General features: G+C 44.8%; 1 protein-coding gene and 1 long non-coding RNA gene across 3 annotated transcripts in view; one reads left to right on the forward strand and one right to left on the reverse strand.

The window, feature by feature from the left end:
• Window positions 1–23,431, forward strand: part of LOC132432457 (uncharacterized) — a 34,867-nt gene that overhangs the window by 9,939 nt on the left and 1,497 nt on the right. The window lies entirely within an intron of this gene.
• Window positions 1–23,431, reverse strand: part of PDZRN3 (PDZ domain containing ring finger 3) — a 246,698-nt gene that overhangs the window by 5,644 nt on the left and 217,623 nt on the right. For both annotated transcript variants that reach the window (XM_060022920.1, XM_060022921.1), the window contains 4 exons: window positions 21,303–21,550; window positions 18,088–18,175; window positions 2,484–2,582; window positions 1,255–1,317 (listed from right to left, as the gene is read on the reverse strand). In XM_060022920.1, the coding sequence (XP_059878903.1) occupies window positions 1,255–1,317; window positions 2,484–2,582; window positions 18,088–18,175; window positions 21,303–21,550 (498 nt within the window). The remainder of the gene's footprint in view (window positions 1–1,254; window positions 1,318–2,483; window positions 2,583–18,087; window positions 18,176–21,302; window positions 21,551–23,431) is intronic.

Raw genomic sequence — 23,431 nt, forward strand, 5'->3', positions numbered from 1 at the left:
GTGAGATTAAAAAAGACTGTAATAGAATTTACCATGTGATCCAGCAGTGCCACCCCTGGGCATATATCCAGACAAAACTATAATGAATTCCAAAAGACACACGCACCCCGGTGTTCACTGAAGCACTGTTTGCTACAACAGCCAAGACATGGAAGCAACCTAAACGTCCATGGACAGATGAATGGATAAAGAAGGCGTGGTACATACAGACAGACAATGGAATATTACTCAGCCATCAAAAAGAAAGAACGAGACGATGCCTTTTCCAGCAACATGGATGCAACTAGAGATTATCATACTAAGTGAAGGAAGTCAGAAAGAGAAAGACAACTATCTTATGATGGCACTCATACGTGAAACCTAAAATATGACACAAATAAACCTATTTCTGAAGCAGAAACAGACTCACGGACACAGAGAACAGACGGGTGGTTGCCAAGGGGGACGAGGGGGGGAGAGGGTTGGATTGGGAGTCTGGGATTAGCAGAGGCAAACTGGTATATATAGAGAATGGATAAACAACAAGGTCCTACACTGTGTGTAGCACAGGGAACTATACCCAATCTCCCGTGATTAAACCTTAATGGAAAATAATAGAACGTATACACATGTATAACTGAGTCACTTTACAGCTGTAACTAACGCAAGATTGTAAATCAACTGTACTTCAATAAAGAATGTTATTTGTTAAAAAAAATAATTAAAGCTTAAATTAAAAGACAATTAAAGGGAAAAAAAGACGGGTCTCAGTTTGACTCGAAAGAGCAACAGGTATCCTTTACAGATAAAGAAACTACTCTTAAAAGCCATGGCATATGCTAGTTAAATGCTGAGGCATGGCGTTTAAAAGATGGCTCAAACTTGAAATGTTCGGTCCAAAATTAATCCCTCCGAGAAAGCTCAAATGAGCATTATTTTGTTTCACAAGAACTGTGGGCCTGACCTGGCCCACTGATGTGTTGTCTGTGGCCCAAAGAGAAGGGCAAGGAAAGGAGATGAGCTGGCTCATATGCTGCAAAGCGCTGGGGCAGCCTTCCTGCTTAGGTGGGGCAGGCATCCTCTCCAGTTTGTCTCACGCCTCACACACCCTGTTGCCAGGTATTTTCCATAGCTTGTACTTCAGCCATCACCTTCTCTGGCCTCACCACACACCCGATATTTGCGACCCCCTGTTTGTTAACTTCTGCATTTCCACCCCAAAGCTATTAATGAGAACCAGTTTGCTCTTTAGTGATAAACAGGAAGCTGACCTACCTGGATGATGCGGTCTCCTTCTCGGATGCGCCCATCCTTGGCCGCGATGCTGTTAGGGTCGATCTGAAACACACAGCAGACATCTCAGCACCGAGGGGGTAACTTAAACACGCACGAAAATAAACAACGGCCCTTTCCACAATCTGCCTCTAACACATGGTCGTGCTCGTCCCTCTGTTTTCGTTTTGTGCCGAAATAAACAAGACTTAGGGTCATGCAGAGGGAGACGAACAGGGACTGATCTGTTTCCAAGCCCTTTCCAGGCTGTGTTCCGGGATCCTTGCACGGCAACCCTGCTGCACAGCAGTGTGCACAGACCCTGGTGACCTGAGGGGATGAAGAGGCACAGCTGACTCCTGTTGCACGCACAGGAATGAAAAGCAAAAGTGTGCTGGAGAACAGGTTAAAGGGTACCCTTCATCATGTGGGCTAGCAACCTTGAAAATAATTAAAGCAACTTAATTATTTTACCAAATGGGTATATTGAAGTTTGGAAAGTAACTTTAAAAATGAAATATAATTGAGACAAGTGGGATTGAGTTTGGGAGAGACACCCCCGAAATGCAGTCATGATGGGCCAACTTAAGCTTGGTGGGCGAAGTATACCCCAAGGGATAATTATTAAGCCTAGCAGACACATCCCTTGATTCATCCCATGGGGATGGATTGTATTTCCTGACAAAATGGGGTTTCTGTGCTTGCAAAGAGGGCAGTGCGTGGTAAGGTATCCATCCTGAAATCAGTTGCTTTGCATTGTCTCCTCTGGGAAGATAAAGATAGCTTCCGTCTATGTACTTTGAAATTGCACTGAACTTACGTGAATTCAACTGTACACACCGCACCAAAAGCAAAGAAAAAAGAGAAACAGACACAGAAATACTTTAAAAAGTGTAAGTGATGCCCTCCCCCATCCCATTCAATGAACACGAGAAGGGAAATGTGAATCTGCTCTTCCCTCGGGGTTGAACACATGAAGCCATGTACACGGCTCCATTTTATGGCCGATTTGCAGGCTTCTGAAGGGTAGTTTTGTCTTATGTGCCAACATTAGGACTTAACCCCTATGTAAAGACGTCACTCCATGGAGCGTGATAAAGGGGACGAAGAAATCTGTCTGCGTCTTTCCACAGACATCTCCGTGAGCCAGAGTTAAGGTTGGTTAACACATAAAAGGCAAAAAAGAGACCAACTCTCTTGCTATGATAGTTATAAAAAATCAGCCCCGATACCTCGCTTATATAGATCCCAATGTCATCTTCATCGTCCGTCCGGTAGCATACTGTGAGGCCCAGCTTGTCCTGGCTGTTCATTCTGTAGAGATCCACTTCCTAGACAAAGAAAGGGCATTTCCCTGTGAGACCCCGGCAGGCAGTGAGGGCTGGGAGGACGTCCAATGCTTTAAAAAACATTTCGTTTAAATGATGAACTGGATTTCTTCGCATTGGATGTGGGCAGAGCGGTTAACTTACTAAACAAAAAAGTGATTACGGGCATGGGATCAATGCCCAGGGCATTTCTGACCTTTCCGTCAATATAAAGTCATTTTGAAAATAGTTATTGTATTGATCCCCCCAAAGAAAAATTACCCATATTTCACTCAGCGTCAAGACTTCTGGGGTCGGGCTTTGAAAAAGCATTCTTTAAATGTCTGCCGCAAACAAGAATATTTCCAAACCCCAACCCATCCAGCCATTTCAGTACAAATGCCTCCAATGTGTGTGGTGAGATTATTTCCCGTTGTGTTCTGTTAATATGCACAGTAACAGAACTTGCAAACAGACTACACATAAATTGATCCAGGGAAGGAGGGTAACGTGATAGCACGCAATTAATGCTTTCCCCAACAGCTGTGATATTTACAGTCGAGAAATTAGTTTCCGCCGCTATTACAGCAAATTAAGTAAAAGCAAAGCGAGCCCAAACGCGAGACACAAGGGCACAGGGAACGCCACTGTATTTGCCAATTAACCTGCACTTTGGAATGACGTCAGAACTTTGAAAACTGTTGGACCCCTGGAGGAAGTGGCGTGCTTCTCTGAAAGCGTTCACGGGCCAAGTCTCCCTTTCCGCCCATCCTGCCAACCACCCACACGAGACGCGGCAGCATGAAGGGCCAAGGGCTGCCTGATGATAAGTCCTCAGGCAGAGGCCCCGGTCTGGCGTTTAGTGTTAGCTGCTTGCCAACCAGCAGGAGCTCTGAGATGGGGTCGGTCTCTGGAAATATCTTCTCTCTCCCGGTTCTTCTTGGTGAGGGCACAGTTGTTTTTGTGGTCAAAGCTCAACACAGTTACATAGCAGATACTTACGGACCCCTCCCCTGGGTGCCCAGTACCATGGATACTTTCGAGACAGAAGAACAGGAGGTGCAAAGGCCCTGGGGCCAGGAGGGCTGAAGCCCTGTGAACGAGGAAGAGCGGGGCAGGCTGAGCATAGCCAGGCAGCGGGGCCAACGGGCCAGCGTCGGGGAGCTCAGATTTGATTTCAGCATCACGGGGAGCCTTGGAACACTTTTAAAGTGAAGACTGCCATGATCTGCTGGATACTTTCAGCAGGCTTTCCGGCTGATGTGTAGAGTATAGTGTGGTGCTTAAGAGATGAGGCTCAAAGACCTGTGTGCAGATCCCAACTCTAGCTTTTTCTAGCAGCTTCATCACGGGGTTTCACGGGCTCGTTACTATATCTGAGCCTGCTTCCTCACTGGCGCATGTCACCCTGCCGCTTGGACAGGGTGAAGAGTCACTGAGACGAGACTGCCGAGCTCTGAGCACAGTGACGGGCCCAGAGACAGTCCACGGAAAACCGCAGTACAAGACGTGCAGGCAGCTTCTTGCCGGAAGTCACAGCCGTGGTCTGCAGCAGCCGAGTGCGTGTATTTCTCGTGCCCCCCAATAAGATAATTTTATTTTCTGAATATTGACCTGTGAATTAATTCAATGACTTCCTCATTATAGCTTTAGCAACCTGGCACGTTTCCCTTAAATGAAATCCCATTAATTTCTGATAATTTAGTGGAGTTGGATGGAAATTTCGTTTCTCGTTGTTTTGAGAAAAAGACTAAGCAATCAAAGAGGTAGCACGAGTTTAACCACGAGGGCACATAACTTTCCAGGTACTTTGGAATAACCCGGTTGCATACCGCAAATACACTAGGCCCACAGCATCCTCATGTTTCAAACGCATGCCCAAGTCTCTGTCTCAGGTTGCACCTCATCTGGGTGCAGGCTAAAGGGAAGACCTTCTCCGTTTCGGCGCTTCCTAAGAGGCAGCGTAAATCCGTGGAATTTCCCGATTACTCGTTTGTCTCTACATGCACCGCTGCAGCCCCACTGCTGCCACAGAGCCCTGGCTTCAAGGTGGAAGCCAGCCGGTTCTGGAACAAGTTCACGTGCAACCAAAGCAGAGAGAAAGGTAACTGGAGAGGCTGAAAGAAGAAAACTTAGAAAGATAATAAACATTGTGATATGACTTTTCCCAGAATAAAAGCGATACTACAGGTTATAGTTTTCACTGAATGACTGGCCACCAAGGTGAACAGCTCTTAAGAAAGGTCAAAAGATACCAGAGCTCCACTGGGCTTCACTCTACTATGACTCAAAGTTTGCTTCAAGGTCACGGCGAGGTAGGTGCGGAAAATGAGGGCAGTGTTTAGAAATTTTATAGCACTTGGATGCTGTCATGATAGCCAAGGATAGGATTAGCAGACTTGTCTCACTGACCACGGTGTAAGACTGCGTCAGGTACTATTGAGCTGAAGTGGCAAGGGGTGAGCTATGGAGTCACTCGTGGTAGAATCACGTATTGGTCAGTGACATGTTAAAAATTAAACCAACCGGCTAACCTGGTCCCCCCGGTCTTTCACCGCCGAGAGTCTGAGAAGCATGACTCTGTAATACACGTGTAGGATTGAGGGCTCCATTTAAGAACTCGGGAAAGTGAAAAGTCTGGAACTGATGTCTTGGGAAAAAAACAGCATGACGTACTAGGAGTATTCAAGTAGGAAAAAGGAAGACTCGTAGGGAATGTGACAGATGAAGGTCTGACATGTAAAAAAAGATTTCATGCATTTGGCCTAGTCCCCAAACTCTGTGCAGTCTGCTATCTACAATCAATAGGATTTTGATCAAAACCTAACTTGAAAAGCACTCCTACTCTATTTTTTGTCAATATTTTGATGGACAGAAATTGGAAGAACTACTATTATAACAAGAGACAACTTTCTTAGAACAAAACAGCAGGTTGGCGTGGAAGAGATCCTAAAACATTTGTTGCTTTAAAGTATTTTCACCTGAATCACTGATAATTAATCAAGAACAGTATCCTACGCTCTTCCTTACTTAAACCCTTTTTATATGCTGCCGTTAACCCCATATGTGGTTCGAAAATTAGTCATAGATTCCCCATAAATGCTGTTTGGACTTATGTTACATACAACACGTGTTGGTGAAGATGACATTTCTGCCTGGTAGACAAGACGTTCTGATTACCAGGTCTGTTTGCAGTCACTGATATTCTGAAAACAACGCTTCCTCACTCTAGTAGAATGATATACGGCCCAGCACTGCACTGAGCCTTTAAATCCCACTGCAAAATTTCCCAGGACAGGCTGTCATGGGGACACTCACATTCTCACTTTGGATAGACTTGACTTAAAAACTGCAAAGGCCAATTTACGTCCTTGCTGCGGAGGAGAAGCCCAGGCCTGGCTGCGGCCTGAGGCGTACGCTGTGTGTCAGGGCAGTGCATGGGAGGAGCCAACTCCAATCTGAAACACTCGCCTGAGGATGTCCAAGCCCCACGCCCCACCCCAATTCCAGCTGGCTGCCAAGCACAACTTTAGCACTCGATGCTTTAAACCAGACTCAAGAAGGGGAGCGCAATTCTACTTTAAGGGCAGTCCTTTAGGAGCCGCTTTCTATCTTGGAAGTGGTCTGGTTCTAAAAAGGATGTGTGGTACTGCATAAACAGATGCCGGTAAAGCACATTTTCGGTAATAATAAAGCACAGGGGAACTTCCCGGGTGGCTCAGTGGTTAAGAATGCGCCTGCCAATGCACGGGACACGGGTTCAAGCCCTGGTCTGGGAAGATCCCACGTGCCGCGGAGCAACTAAGCCTGTGTGCCACAACTACTGAGCCTGTGCTCTGGAGTCCGCGAGCCACAACCACCGAGCCTGTGAGCCACAACCACTGAAGCCCGCGCTCCTAGAGCCCATGCTCCGCGACGAGAAGCCACCGCAATGAGAAGCCCACGCACCGCCATGAAGAGCAGCCTCTGCTCGCGGCAACTAGAGAAAGCCCTTGCGCAGCAACAAAGACCCAACGCAGCCCAAAATAAATAAATAAATAAATTTATAAAACAAGCAAACAAACAAAGCACAGGGTATTACTCTGGGGTTTACTCTAGGTATGTACTTGACAATGATGTTGAGATAGCATGGGCTATAGTATTTGCTTTTGTTACCTGGATCTTCTTGGGAACTCTAAAAAGAAGTTGGAAAAGTGTCACTTACAACCCACACGAGGACAGAGACAAGACAGTGGAGTAGAAGGATGTCAGCTCACGGCTTCCTACAAAAAACAACCAAATCACAACTAACTGCTCAACAACCATGGACCAAAAAACCCCTGGAAGCTACCAAAAAAAGACATACTACATCCAAAGACAAAGAAGCCACAACAAGATGGTAGGAGGGGGTGCAACTGCTATAAAATCAAATCCCAGACCCACCGGGGGTGGGGGGCGACTCACAAGTGGGAAAATAATTACACCACAGAAGTTCTCCCACAGGAGTGAAAATTCTGAGTCCTACGTCAGGCTCCTCAGCCTGGGGGTCTGGTTACAAGAGGAAGGAGCCCTCAGAGAGTCTGGCAGGGTTTGATTGCAGGAATTCCACAGGACAGTAGGAAACGGTAAGTCCACTCTTGGAGGGCACACACAGGGTCCTGTGCGTACTAGGAGCCAGGGAAAAAAGCAGTGACTTCATAAGACTCTGGGCAAGACGTACCTGCTAGTATTGGAGGGTCTCCTGCAGAGACGGGCATTGGTTGTGGCTCACTGAGGGTACAAAGACACTGGCGGCGGCAGTTCTGAGGAGTACTCATTGGCGTGAGCCCTCCTGGAGGCTGCCATTTTCTTACCGAGTCCTGGCCCTACCCAACAGCCTGCAGGCTCCAGTGCTGGGATGCCTCAGGCTAAACAACCAACAGGGCAGGAACACAGCCCCACGCATCAGCAGACAGCCTGCATAAAGTCTTCCTGAGCCTACAGCCCTCAAGGCACGCCCCTTGGCATGGCCATAGCTACCCGCCAGAAGGACAAGACCCAGTTCCACGCACCAGTGGGCAGGAACCACTGCCTCCCACTGGGAAGCCTGCACAAGCCTCTCAGACAGCCTCCTGCCCCGGGGGGCAGACAGCAGAAGCAAGAAAAACTACAACCCTGCAGCCTGGAACGGACACCGCAATCACAGAAAGTTAGACAAAATGACACGGCACAGGAATATATCCCATATGAAGGAACAAGATAAAACCCCAGAAGAACAACTAAGTGAAGTGGAGATAGGCAATCTACCCGAAGAAGAATTTAGAGTAATGATAGTACAGAGGATCCAAGATCTCAGAAAAAGAATGGAGGCACAGATCAAGAAGATGCAAGAAATGTTTAACAAAGACCTTGAAGAACTAAAGAACAAACAAACCGAGATGAACAATACAGTGACTGAAATGAAAAATACACTAGAAGGAACAAACAGCATAATAACTGATGCAGAAGAATGGATAAGTGAACTGGAAGACAGAATGATGGAAATCACTGCCACGGAACAGAAGGAAAAAGAATGAAAAGAAATGAAGACAGTCTCAGAGACCTCTGGGACAACAATGAACACACCAACATTCACATTACAGGGGTCCTGGAAGGAGGAGAGAGAAAGGACCTGAGGAAATACTGGAAGCATTAATAGCTGAAAACTTCCCTAACATGGGAAAGGAAATAGTCACCCAAGTCCAGGAAGTGCAGAGAGTCCCAGGCAGGATAAACCCAAGGAGGAAAACACCGAGACACACAGCAATCAAACTGACAAAAATTAAAGACATAGAAAAAGATATTAAAAGCAACAAGGGAAAAGCAACAAATAACACACAAGGGAATTCCCATAACGGTATCAGCTGACTTCTCAGCAGAAATTCTGCAGGCCAGAAGGGAGTGGCACGATATATTTAAAATGATGAAAGTGATGACAACCAAGAATATTCTACCCATCAAGGCTCTCATTCAGATTTGATGGAGAAATCAAAAGCTTTACAGACAAGCAAAAGCTAAGAGAATTCAGCACCACCAGACCAGCTTTACAACAAATGCTAAAGCAACTTCTCTCGGTAGAAAAGGAAAGGCTACAATTAGAAAGAAGAAAATTATGAATAGAAAAGCTCTTCGGTAAAGGCAAACATACAGTAAATGTAGGAAATCATCCACACACAAATATGATATCAAAACCAGCAATGGTGAGAAGAGGAGAGCACAAATGCAGGAGATTGGAAATGCATTTGAAATTAAAAGACCAGCAATGTAAAGCAATCTTGTGTATATATACACTGCTGTATCAAAACCTCATGGAAACTGCAGACTGAAAATCTACAATAGACACACACACACAAAAGACAAAGGAATCCAAACACAACACTAACGTTAGTCATCCAATCACAAGAGAACAAAAGAGGAAGGGAAGAAAAAAGACTCACAAAAACAAATCCAAAACAGTTAACAAAATGGCAATAGGAACATACATTATCGATAATTACTTTAAACGTAAATGGATTAAGTGCTCCAACCAAAAGACACAGGCTCACTGAATGGATATAAAAACAAGACCTGGATATATTGCTATCTACAAGACACCCACTTCAGATCGAGGGACAGGTACAGGCTGAAAGTGAGGGGATGCTAAAAGGTATTCCGTGCAAATGGAAATCCAAAGAAAGCTGGAGTAGCAATACTCATATCAGACAAAATGGACTTTAAAATAAAGACCGTTACAAGAGACAAAGAAGGATACGACACAACGATCAAGGGATCAATCCAAAAAGAAGATATAACAATTGTAACTATATATATGCACCCAACATAGGAGCACCTCAATATATAAGGGAAATTGTAACAGCCATAAAAGGAGAAATCGAAAGTAACACAATCATAGTGGGGGACTTTAACACCCCACTTTCACCAATGGACAGATCATCCAGACAGAAAATCAATCAGGAAACACAGACCTTACATGACACATTAGACCGGGTGGATTTAATTGATATTTACAGAGCATTCCATCCAAAAGCAGCAGAATGCACATTCTTCACAAGTGCCCATGGAACATTCTCCAGGACTGATCACATGCTGGGCCAACAAAGTGAGCCTCAGTAAATTTAAGAAAACTGAAATCACATCAAGCACCTTTTCCGATGACAACACTATGAGACTAGAAATCAACTACAAGAAAAAAAACTGTGAAACACTAAACACGTGGAGGCCAAACAACAATATGCTACTCCACAACCACTGGATCCCTGAAGAGATCAAAGAGGAAATCAAAAAATATCTGGAGACAAATGAAAATGAAAGCACAATGATCCAAAACCTATGGAATGCAGAAAAAGCAATTCTGAGAGTGTACTTTATAGCAATACAATCTCACCTCAGCAAACAAGAAGAATCTCAAGTAAACAACCTAAGCTTACACCTAAAGCAACTAGAGAAAGAAGAACAAACAGGACCCAAAGTTCGTAGAAGGAAAGATATCATACAGATCAGAGCAGAAATAAATGAAATAGAGATGAAGAAAACAATAGCAAAGATCAATGAAACTAAAAGCCGGTTCTTTAAAAAGACAAACAAAATTGATAAACTTCTAGCCAGACTCATCCAGAAAAAAAACAGAGGGCTCAGATCAATAAAATTACAAATGAAAAAGAAGTTACAACTGACACCACCACAGAAATACAAAGGATCATCAGAGACTGCTATAAGCAACCATATGCCAATAAAATGGACAACTTGGAAAAAAATGGACAAATTCTTAGAAAGGTACAACCTTCTAAGACTGAACTAGGAAGAAATAGAAAACATGAACAGACTAATCACACAAGTAGTGAAATTGAAACTGTGATTAAAAATCTTCCAACAAACAGAAGTCCAGGACCAGATGGCTTCAGAGGCAAAGTCTCTCAAACATTTAGAGAAGACTTAACAGCTACCCTTCTGAAACTGTTCCAAAAACGTGCAGAGGAAGGAACACTCCCAAACCCACTCTATGAGGCCACCATCACTCATACCACACACAAAAAAAGAAAATTACAGGCCAATATCACAGATGAACCCAGGTGCAAAAATCCTCAACAAAATATTAGCAATCCCCATCCACCAAACCATTAAAAGGATCGTACACCATGAGCAAGTGGGATTTATCCCAGGGATGCAAGGATTCTTCAATATCCACAAATCAATCGGTGTGATATACCACATCAACAAACTGAAGAATATAAACCACACGATCATCTCAAGCGATGCAGAAAAAGCTTTTGACAAAGTTCAACACCCACTTATGATAAACACTCTCCACAAAGTGTACACAGAGGAAACATACCTCAACATAATAACGGCCGTATATGACAAACCCACAGCAAACATCATTCTCAGTGGTGGAAAACTGAAAGCATTTCCTCTAAGATCAGGAACAAGACAAGGATGTCCACTCTCACCACTTTTGTTCAGCATAGTTTTGGAACTCCTAGCCATGGCAGTCAGAGAAGAAAAGGAAATAAAAGGAATCCAAATTGGAAAAGAAGAAGTAAAACTGACACTGTTTGCAGATGACATGATACTATACATACGAAATCCTAAAGTTGCCACCAGAAAACCACTAGAGCTCATTAATGAGTTTGGTAAAATTGCAGGATACAAAATGAATACACAGCAATCTGTTGCATTTCTATACACTAACAATGAAAGATCAGAAAGACTAATTAAAGAAACAATCCCATTTACCATCGCATCAAAAAGAATAAACTACCTAGGAAGAAACCTACCTAAGGAGGCAAAAGACCTGTACACTGAAAACTATGTCACCGATGAAAGAAATCGAAGATGACACACAGATGGAAAGATATAGCATGTTCTTGGATTGGAAGAATCAATATTGTGAAAATGACTATACCACCCAAGGCAATCTACAGATTCAGTGCAATCCCTGTCAAACTACCAAAGGCACTTTTCACAGAACTAGAACAAAAAATCCTAAAATTTGTATGGAGGCACAAAAAACCCTGAATAGCCAAAGCAATCTTGAGAAAGAAAACTGGAGCTGGAGGAATCAGGCTCCCTGACATCAGACTATACTTCAAAGCTACAGTCATCAAAACAGGATGATACTGGCACAACAACAGAAATCTAGCTCAATGGAACAGGATAGAAAGCCCAGAGATAAACCCACACACCTATGGTCAATAAATATATGATAAAGGATGCAAGACTATACACTGGAGAAAAGACAATCTCTTCAATAAATGGTGCTGGTAAAACTGGACCACTACATGTAGAAGAATTAGAACACTCTCCAACACCATACTCAAAATGGATTAAAGACCTAAATGTAAGACCAGATACTATAAACTCTTAGAGGAAAACATAGGCAGAACACTCTTTGCCATAAATTGCAGCAAGATCCTTTTTGATCTGTCTCCTAGAGTAATGGAAATAAAAACAAAAATAAACAAATGGGACCTAATTAAACTCAGAAGCTTCTGCACATCAAAGGAAACCGTAAACAAAACGAAAAGACAACCCACAGAATGGGAAAAAATATTTGCAAACAATGCGACTGACAAGGCGTTAATCTCCAAAATTTACAAACAGCTCATGTGACTCAATATCAAAAAAACAAGCAACCGAATCAAAAAATGGGCAGAAGACCTAAATAGACGTTTCTCCAAAGGAGACATACAGATGGCCAAGAGGCACATGAAAAGATGCTCAACGTCACTAATTAGAGAAATGCAATCAAAACTACAATGAGATATTACCTCACACCAGTCCGAATGGCCATCATCAAAAAGCCTAAGAGCAATGAATGCTGGAGAGGGTGTGGAGAAAAGGGAACCCTCCTACACTGTTGGTGGGAATGTAAATTGGTGCAGCTACTATGGAGAACAGTATGGAGGTTCCTTAAAAAACTAAAAAGAGAGCTACCGTATGATCCAGCAATCCCACTCCTGGGCATATATCCGGAGAATAACATGGTTCGAAAAGATACATGCACCCCAATGTTCACTGCAGGGCTGTTTACAATACCTAAGACATGGAAGCAACCTAAATGTCCATCGACAGATGAATGGATAAAGAAGGTGCAGTACATATACACAATGGAATGTTACTCAGCCATTAAAAAGAATGAAATAATGCCATTTGCAGCAACATGGATGGACCTGGAGATTATCATACTAAGTGATGTTAAGTCAGACGGAGAAAGACAAATATCATATGATATTGCTGATATGCGGAATCTAAAAAGAATGATACAAATGAACTTCTTTACAAAACAGAAACCGCCTCACAGATTTAGAGAATGAACTACGGTTACCGGGGGAAGAGGTGTGGGGAAGGGATAGAGTGGGAGTCTGGGATTGACACGTACTCACTGCTATATTTAAAACAGATAACCAACAAGGAGCTACTGTATAGCACAGAGAACTTGGCTCAGTATTCTGTAATTACCTAAACGGAAAAAGAATTTGAAAAAGAATAGACACATGTATCTGTATAACTGAATCCCTTTGCTGTGTCTACCTGAAACTAATACAACATTGTTAATCAACTGTACTGTAATGTAAAATAAAAATTTTTTTTAAATTAAAAAGAAGATTTTAAAGTAGAAAAAATTAAATTCAGAAAAGTGCAAAGAAGGGAATGATTATTTATATTCTTATCACCCAGAATTAAACATGGTTAATCTCTTGACAGGAAAAAAAAAACACCACCACCAAAAAAACCCCACTATGACTTAGTTGTGGTCACTGCATTTCCAGGGGATGGTTGCACATCATAGAGAAGAGCCTGGTTGCTAATAGTTAAGCAAAGAGTGAACCATAGAGGTTTTCAGAAGCTCTGGAAATACAACACTGTTAAGAGCTGATACCATCTTGGGATCTGTATAGATTTAGGTTTTACCTTGGCTGCTCATAAAGAAGATTAATTACAGTAACGCAGTAGTAGTTGAACTGTGCACTAAAAGCAGCGTCTAGCCTTATATACCACGCATGGTAGGTGCTCAATAAAACTGAATTAGCTTGAGATTCCAAGGCAGACTAAAGATCCAAACGAAAAATAAACTTGACTCTGCCATTAGCAAGCCAGGCTGCCCTAGGAAAGTCACTTCACTTCTCTGAAACTTCTCGGCTCTTCTACCATCTTATCCCCAGAGACAATATCTTGGGGCTCGGTGGAAACTGCCGTTCCTCCAGCTTATTGACTGGTTAGTAAATTCTCAACATTTCATTCTCACTCCAAGCTAGACGTAGAACCTTCCACAATTGAGTACCTCATGGAAAGCACAGAGGGCATCAATACATATCTGTCTGTGATGATGGAGATAAGATGGCAAAGAAGACCATTAATCAAACTCGTATGAATAATGGATTACCATTATCTGGATTACGCCTCCCCCACCACTGGTGTCCTGTTGCTCACCGGTCTAGATGGACGGCTGGATAAAAATGAACAGCTAAGCCTGACATTTTAGATGAAATGGAAATGATAGCTCAATTGAGTAAAGTACGGGGGCCGTTCCACCTTGGTTGATTCCAGCTTTCTGTTTCAACGACAGCCACTTTAATCGGAGGGCGTCCCAGAGACTAATTTCGATGGCTTCTGCACCTCTAGGAAGACTGGTTACTGAAGCATAACTCTAAGACCTTATCGATCCAGAACTGCTTGTTCATATTTCTTGAAACCATCTCCACACGTTATCTATGCGTGGCACTGTCGGGGACGTAGAGACGTCTCTAGGAAGACCGCACTTGGCTTCAAGGTCCTGACATGTGAGATTGGGTCACAAGGCATTTATTCCTGTATCCAACAGATGTTTCTTGGGTGCCTACCCCCTGCCAGGAGCTGTCTGAGCACAAGGAGTCTAAGTAGGAAATGGCCCTACTGGGGGAGGGGTGCTTTAGCCAGAGCCGTACGGAAGCTTTGCTGGAGATGAGCCACACTGAGCCGGGCCAGGATCTGGGGGGATAAAATAAGAGCAGGGGGCAGGTTCTGACTGCAGGTGGCAGAAGAAAGAATGGTCAAGCGCTGATGAAATCGGGAGGGTGGTGAGGAAGCTGACTCAGTGAGGGTAGGGCCGACCAGGGAAGGTTCCCTGGAGGAGCCCTGGCACTGTGCCTTAAAGGCTGAAGAAAAGGGCATAGGTTGGCGGGGACAGCCTGCATTACCTCCAGGACGGTCTCGCTTCCCTTGAGATCTTATGATGTTACACTATGCAACCAGGTTTGGAGATCATTTTAGTCTCCCTGGTGAGAGCGTAGCTTTCTTTTCCTTTCTGGTTTCAAAATGACATCATCAAGACCCAGCATAGGTGACGGCAGCTTCACAGCCCGGCTAGGATGCTACTGATGAATCAACTGGGAAATTAAAACAACAGACGAAGGAAAAAGAAAAGCCTTCTTCAGACGTCTATTTCTCCGTCTTAATTACCTACAGGAAGATCCAGAACAGGTGTTCAGTACCTGAAAATTTACGGGTAATTATTTGGCGGCTCGACCCTTGGGTATACTGGGGTGTAATCCTTTTAACGCTAAGCAGTTTCACAATAACAGGGATTTGACACTTACCTAAATATGATCATTTTGTGTGCTTTAAAAGAGAGAACATCTGTTTTTCTCTGTGCATTTGCTTCCATAATATCCCCAAACACTCATATATTTTCCTCCTATATAATATCCATGGAATGGGTTCCTTTTCGAAAGGGGCAGATGTTGATCTACTTCAGCTTAACACGAGGAGCAGTGGTGGGCTGAGGTTGGCCCCCTTACTCACAGCAAGCCTGGGTGGGGGGACCCAACAGGCTGATGGGACCTAGCAGGGACACACCGTTGACGGCTCTAAGAAATCTTGCGAGGAAGCGGCGATGATGGTACACGCTGTTCCCCCAGAAAACTGGGTCTGCTTTAGGAATGCCAGCTCTTGGCCGTGCTGCTGTTCATTAACCTTCTCGAACTGACCGGGTGACGTTCCAAAGACACGCCTCTGCAACAGAGCCTTCCTGGAAGTATACACACCGTCCTCTCCTGGAGATTCCCTCCTGGTGAGGGGCCATGGAGAGAACCTCCCTGAACCTTGACCTCAGAACTTGGGACGCGCCGCTTGTCCAAAACCACCAGGTTCACTTAGTTAACAGAAATAACCTGGTGACATCCAAGCGGCTCTAAACGAAAGTCCAAATGTAACAGCAGCCTTCCTGCCTGGTATGGACTCATGGACTCCGTGATGATGCTCAAAGGAGCTGTAGATGGAGAATGGCCACAGTTTGGTTTTCTAGATGAAAAGCTCACGCCTAAGCTAATGGCTGATGACCCAAAGGGACTATGGCCTCCTGAAGGGCAGGCAGGGTGATGACTTGCTGATTTTGCCTTTCTAGCACCAAAAAGGATATTCAGTGTAACAGATGCTCAGTAAATGCAGGCGAGCAGAAATGAATGTAAGCGTGCGCGTAGGCTCTCTTTGTGCTTTCTACTTAACAACAGGAAGAAGTCTGAGCAGAGTCTTGAATGTCCGTGAGGGGCTTAGTCATCTCTAGTCCACGGGACTTCACTCTGCCCCAATGGCGTGGGTGGTATTCGAGGCTCGGAGGTACAGCTTCCCGCCATAATGAAGGAAACGCACAGAGCCTCGATCGTGTGACTCAGGACGAGGGCAAATGCAAGCCTGGGCTTCTCTGCCTGGGCCTGGGGCCTCCGGGTCAAGGGCTCTGGGACTTGTGCACCGCAACACCTGGGGATCTTGGTAAAATGCAGATTCTGATTCTGTACGTCTGAGGGCCCAGATTCTGTGTTTCTCACAACCCTCCCCATGCTGCTGTCCCAGTCTTTGCGCCACACTTTGAATAACAAGGCTCTAGGGAGGCGTTTCAGAGTGGCCTCCTCCCACTAAAAGCAAGATGCTCTCAGATAGTTCACGTGGAGAAAGTTACTTCCTTTAGGAAGAAAACCTCAGTTTGGGCTAGTCTTACCACTTCTGTGATACTAGCCCATCTCCTTAGACAGAGAGAAAGGCAGCAGGAGGCAGTGGAGAGAACGGGCCCCAGGCAGCCAGCGCTAGGCAGGTACCAGTGACAAGCACCAGGATTTAATAACACTGCCTCGTGTCCGCTGTATTGATTGGACACCTTCCATTCATGTCAAGGGATGCTGATTTTCTGACTGAGCTAGGGATACAGCATTTCCTTTCAAATTCTCCTTCGTTTACAACCCAATCCAAAAATGGGCAGAAGACCTAAATAGACATTTCTCCAAAGAAGACATACAGATGGCCAAGAGGCACATGAAAAGATGCTCAACATTACTAATTATCAGAGAAATGCAAATCAAAGCGACAATGGGGTATTACCTCACAGCGGTTAGAACGGGCATCATCAGAAAATCTACAAACGAATGCTGGAGAGGGTGTGGAGAAAAGGGAATCCGACTACCAGGCATATACCCAGAAAAACCCATAATTCAAAAGACACATGCACCCCAGTGTTCACTGCAGCACTATTTACAATAGCCAGGTCAAGGAAGCAACCTAAATGCCCATCGACAGACGAATGGATAAAGAAGATGTGGTATATAAAGACAGTGGAATATTAGCCCTAAAAAGGAACGCAGCTGGGTCATTTGTAGAGACGTGGATGGACCCAGAGACTGTCACACAGAGTGAAGTAAGTCAGAAAGAGAAAAACAAATATCGTATATTAATGCATATACGTGGAATCTAGAAAATTGGTACAGATGAACCGGTTTGCAGGGCAGAAATAGAGACACAGATGTAGAGAACAAACGTATGGACACCAAGTTGGGGAAAGCGGGGGGGCGGGGGGGACAATGGTGGTGGGGGGATGAATTGGGAGATCGGGATTGACATATATACACTAATATGTATGAAATAGATAACTAATAAGAACCTGCTGTATCAAAAAAAATAAAATAAAATTCAAAAAAGAAAAAAATTTACCTTAGTTTAAAGGAGTTGGGTTAAGTTAAAGGGAAAGAGAAAGCAAACAGCGGTTCTGGTGTATCAGATATAACAAAACAACTGTAAGGCAGAGTGGGCCACACGCGGCAGATACTGTGGGAACTCAGTGACCCTCCAGATATCACATGCAAACTCTTAGAGACAGGAGCATTTTTCCAGGGAGAGCCCACAGCTTCCATCAGATTCTCAAAGGTGTGAGAAAGTAAGATGGAACTAAAGAACCCACTGCTATAAAGTTAACGAAATATCAAAGATTTACAAAGTCGACATCCTACTCCAAAAATCTAGCTCCTGAGATATTTCGTAGCTTTTTAAAGACCTCTGCTTTGTCACAATGATCCTGAAAAAGCAGTGCTGTCCTATAAAGGTTATTAAATAGCCCTTCTTCTTGCAAAGCAGTGTTCCAGGGAGGCCTCAACCCACTGAACGCGGCTCTTCTAAAAGAAATCCACGAGAGGTGGACATTCCATGAGCATCCGTAATCTCAATGCATGCTGCTAGAGACATATTAGCCTTCACAGCGACTATTGAAACGAGCCAGGGACGTGCTTCTTACCTCCAGCTCCAGCTCCTCTCTCTCCATCTCCTGATGGATGCCTTCAATGTAGTCATTTGGATCGTAGTATTCATGGGCTGAGGGATGCCTGAAAAAAGATGAAAGATCGTTAAGGCCCTGCTTGCGGTTCTAAGTATCTGTTCCCATCACCAGGCCCATCAGTGCCACAGGGGCTGTTCTCGGAGGCTGGGGTTCTTACTCAGTTCACTTCCCTCTGGTTGCGTTTCCCGGCACAGTCAGGACCTCCCTCACAATATTTCCACCATCTTCTCTAAAGCCCATTTCCTCCACAAGAAGGAGTTTAGATGCAGGTTGAGGGCGAGGGATGGAGTGGGAGATTGGGGTAAGCACACGTAAGCTAGTATACGGAGAATGGATCAACAACAAGGTCCCACACTCTAGAGCACAGGGAACTATATTCAATATCCTATGATTAAACCATAATGGAAAAGAATATAAAAAAGAATGTATATATATGCATAATGAATCACTTTGCTGTACAGCAGAAATTAACACAACATTGTAAATCAACTATACTGCAATGAAAAAACTTGTTAAGAAAAAAAAAGATGCACGGTGAGAGAGGGACTGGCTTCGTGGTTTGCAGTGATCATTCCCTGGCCCACTAGTCATGTGAGTCAATGTGACTAATTTCTAACTCAGTCTGTAGGTGGGAGACAAACTCTTATTGACTGCTCATGGCTTCATTCTTAGATTTTATCTCTGGGGAGAAAAAAGCTTCACTTCAGGCAACACTTAAAGACACGTGCCGGCCTCTGAGATAGGTTCAAAGGGCTGTGAAACTGAAACTGCTATGCTGTCATCTAGGACGTTTCTTTTCAAACTTCTTTGATTGTCTCGCAACGAGAAATACATTTGACATCACCCAGTATACACGTATACGTAGGCAGAACACGTGCATACAGGCACCCATATAATGCGTGTGTGTATATATGCAGACCCGCATGCGTACACACGCCTAGGAGAACGGAAGCTTGCATTTCTCTAGGTTAACAAGCGTACAGCACAATTCACAGAGCCCACCACCTCTTTGGAAACACCACTAATGGAACCTCTAGGACCAAAGCCAGCAGGAATTACAACATGCTCAGTCAGGTCTGTGGCTCTGAAAGGTGTCAGATGCGGATGGAGAGCTTCAGCCTGATGGTTGGCTGGGGACCCAAACCTCCGCGTTCTCAAAGGTCAACAGGGCAATCAGTGGGCTCTGGTCTTCTCACCCAGGCACTTAGTTTTGAAACAACAGACCAGACATGAGCGGTCGTTCAAACAAGGGCTGGCTTTCAATTTTCTGCACCCATCAGGCAAATATGCTGCCTGCACTTAAGGGGCTGTTAGTACTGAGGACGCTGCTGGAAGGCCTGGGCTTTCAAGCCTCAGGGTAATCCCCCCCCACCCCCACCCCCCCATTCAGCCCTGATGCACACTCCTGCTGTCCTCTGACCTCGCAGCCAGAAGCAGGAGAGCACTGACCTCCGCACTCTTCTGACATTTCTCAAATTGCCCCTTGGGGGAAGAGTCATGTCACGTTAACTAGACTTAAGAGGAAATTAAGGGTTTAGCTTCTAAAAGGCCTGTCACTGTGACGGTTCAACATCGAGAGTCAGGAGTAGCCTTAAAGGCCTCATCAATGTGAAAGGCAGTTTGGGCCTAAAACGTCAAACAACTGATTTGAATGACTAGTCAGTGAATCATCCTAGCAACTGGCAAGCTATGGAGTTTCCTAGCAACTGGCAAGCTATGGAGTATTGTGGTTAAGATCTGGACGCTGAGGTGGGACAGACCTGCCTTTCCATCCAGCTGCCAACTTTCATGGAGTACCACTGCTGAGTCTGCAGTTCCTCGTGGCACAGAAGGGACAGTCATGAGAAATGGGTGAGGTGACAGTTCTCTGCATACTGCCTTGTGCCCTTTGAGTGTCAGACGGGATCGGGGGCGGGGGGGCACCCCCTCCTCTACCTTTACCCGCTGCCCGCCGCCCAATTCACCTTGTCACGCCTGGGGAATTAGCCCTGGGTTCTGATGACAGCTAACCGTCAGAACCACGGGATGAGAGGCCAGCCTCTGTCTGGAATCTGGTAGAACAACAGGAAACGTGTGCTCACTCCAGCTACTGAGTTACTAACAGGAATCCAACAGGTATTGATTGCTCAGAGGATCTCCCTAGGAGAGGTGGAGATGCCCTTTGAAATAAGGCATCAAGGCAATGATCCGAACCAGCCGCAAGATGGGAGGAGGGGCTCTAACATCAACCGGAGAGGCTAAGAAGGGGAGGTGGACACCTTGTCCAGAGATGTGCAAAATCACATCCGAAAAGCCACCTTAAAATGGACATCTTTTAAGCCACTTGTCCACCTGAGAAAATTTCTTGCTCTTCATTTTTGTCCCTCCATATTTTACATCAATCACTAAATTACCAGTGATCACCACTATCATTTATCCAGCGCTTACCGTATGCCACGCTGAGAACCTGCCACGCATTAGTTCATTTAATCCTTCAACAATCCTATAATGTGATTATCATCCCATTTTAATAGAAGGAAAATAAGGCCCAGGGAAATCAACTACCGAAGTTACACAGCTAGAGATTAGGCTTTGTCCAACTCGGAGCCTCTGAACTACCTGATATCTCTGGCAGTAAGTAAGGTAAGAGGAGAGTCGTGTGTAAAGTAATTTACGTGATGCACTGCATCACAGCTGTTATTTAATCGGTAACTGCAGCGCTTATATGAGGCACGTGTGAATTTACTCCATGGATCCAGGTTTGAAATGAGACCCAAGAAAGCAGAAGGCACAACCTCCTGGGCTCTCTTGACACTCACAACTTGCCTTGCTGTCTCTTTAAAACAACCATCAGCATTCCCTCTAGTGAGAACTACCAAACCTTCCCACTGCCATTTGCGGTGATTAAATTTCATTCGGAAACAACTTTTATGACATTTGTAAGTCATTTTGTTCTTCGAATATAATTTGAGTAACTCCGCTCCAGGGTTCTAACAAAGTAATTAATATGTCGGAGCGGTTTTGAGCAGGATTCAATTTATTGCCTCTACAAACAATAAAGTGAAACGTGGGCAACTTGGGGGGAAACTGTAAGATGTGTTCATTTTTTTCACCACACGGAAGGGAAGAAACCAACTTCTCTGTACTTCTGTACCACACTTAACACATTTAAGATTCATCACCATGTGACTTACTCCTCGGGCAAGAGATAGGGATCCAGCACAGGTGGGGTGGGTGAGGACATCTTGGTAAGAGCCATGATGTGCTCAAAGGTGATGTCCGTTTGGGTTCCCGTGTCCACCATCTGTGACTCTGACGGAGGCGTGAACATTTTGGTCCGTGGTGTTCGCCTCAACACCTGGACCACGATGGGCTCCTTAGCTGTCTTGAAGGCTTCCACAGCCTGGTCATGAGTTGCTCTGGATAAGTCTTTGCCATTAACCTGTCGAAAAACAGTAGAGGGGGAGAGGATTATAATTAAGCGGAAGCCGGAAAGACGGTTTTCGTGTGTAAGCAGCTAAAAGGAAAACGTGCGGGCGTCCGAGGACTTCACTGCTCTGTTTCAGGTTTCCCCAGGAATGCCTGGTGGGAAGGCGGTAGGTTTGGAGGTGTGCAGATCAGGCATGAAATAATAAATCTCACGGCGGGGAAGGCGTGGCTTCCCACTGGAGTGTCTTTAACACAATTTCATCCCCTTCTCATCTTGCCTGGGAGAGAAAAGAGCAGCCTCAGGCTCACAGCCTTTATGGGCCATACTAGCTAACTGGAAATTAATTATATTGTTCTGTTTTAATGGTGTGTATTTTCCCAGTTCCTGTCAGGTGAGATTAGTTTCCCTTTTATGGAAGCGATATGACATTTCCTTCTTAAATGAATGCCTTTGCTTTTCCTTAAAAAGTCAATGAGAATATTAAGTAAGTGATAATACAGGTCACAGGTAGATATGGCAAGTATCAAGGAGGAACTCAAATGACCTGACATTCTGGCCCATGTTCGGGAAACAGCAGCTAGCTTAACTGCTGTGTTGTTTCCCACTGTGCACACAGTCCTTTGCTACTGCTGCATCCTCAATGTCTACACTTACCGAGTGCCCACTGTCTACCACATGACTTAAATGAAGACGCCTCTTAACACGTCCGTCATCACAGTCATGGGAAGCTGGAAAGACCAGAAGTACGTGCATCCCTCTCCCCTTATAGCCACAAATAAACTGCGCAAGATGACCTTGCTGGTGACTGATGGGTCAGAACTTCGGACGCTGCATCCAGGATTCTTTCCAACGATAGAATCCGAACTGAACACGGCTGTCTTTAGAACAGCTTACACAAGAGGAAATAGAAGCCGGAACCTTATGTCTAGAAAATGAAGTTATTCCAAGCAACATGGAAGCTCAGCTATTTACCCTCCCCGTCCCACTCCCCACAGCAAAGGACTACGACACTGTGTTCCGATAGCTAGGTGATGTCTCATGACTGCACTCACATGAGAGTTATCAGGCTCTGAAATATTTTGATACCATCCCCCAAGTGGTATGTATACTGCTTAAGGGCCAATATAAAATGATGGTATAGGAATCATATTCTGCAGAATATATGTTTGTAGAAGTTCCTTGGCTTCTCAGATCTTCTCTGGACAGCACCACTGACAAACTCATGTCACTTATTTGTAAATGCCCAAACCAACACCGAACCTTTGCTAGTCTGGCGTCTACATGCCCCACCTTAGCATCGTGTACTTCAAAGCACACTGACGATTAGGTCTGTCCCCTGAGGTAGAGCACTTCGGTTTCTCTTTGCCAAGCAGAACATGAATACCGATTATGCAGCAGTTTTTCTGGTTTTTTTTTTTCCCTAAGCCCTTTCACTCTGGCCCTACAGGGACAAGAACTCTAGGTTGGAGTGCCTTGCAAACAACTGCTGGGTTGAGGAATAGATGTCGGATTCTTTCCTTGTAATGAAGCCCAAATGAATCGCCAGTGGAGATTATTAATGATTTGGATTCAGTCCACTTAAGTAATTTACTATCATCATGAGGGAGTTAGGCAGAGCAGCAACTGTGGGCTGCAAAATGACTCAGGTGCACCAGTAAATAAGTGAATGCCTGAACCATCAAACTCTTACCATCCTTCACCCTGGAGGAGTGGAAACACCAGGATTTAACACCACGGCCGTCTTCATTCCTCCTCCATGGAGGACAGAATGAAAGGACATGAAGGAATTCTTCCTAGCTTTGCAAACCAGTTGAGCACCTCGACCCCTTCCCTGCTCAGAGCCTAGAACTCTGAGGGCTTGGGGATGAGGTGAGGGCGGGGGAATGAAGCCCA

The sequence above is a fragment of the Delphinus delphis genome, chromosome 10 (assembly GCF_949987515.2).
Source record: "Delphinus delphis chromosome 10, mDelDel1.2, whole genome shotgun sequence".
Lineage (NCBI taxonomy): Eukaryota > Metazoa > Chordata > Mammalia > Artiodactyla > Delphinidae > Delphinus > Delphinus delphis.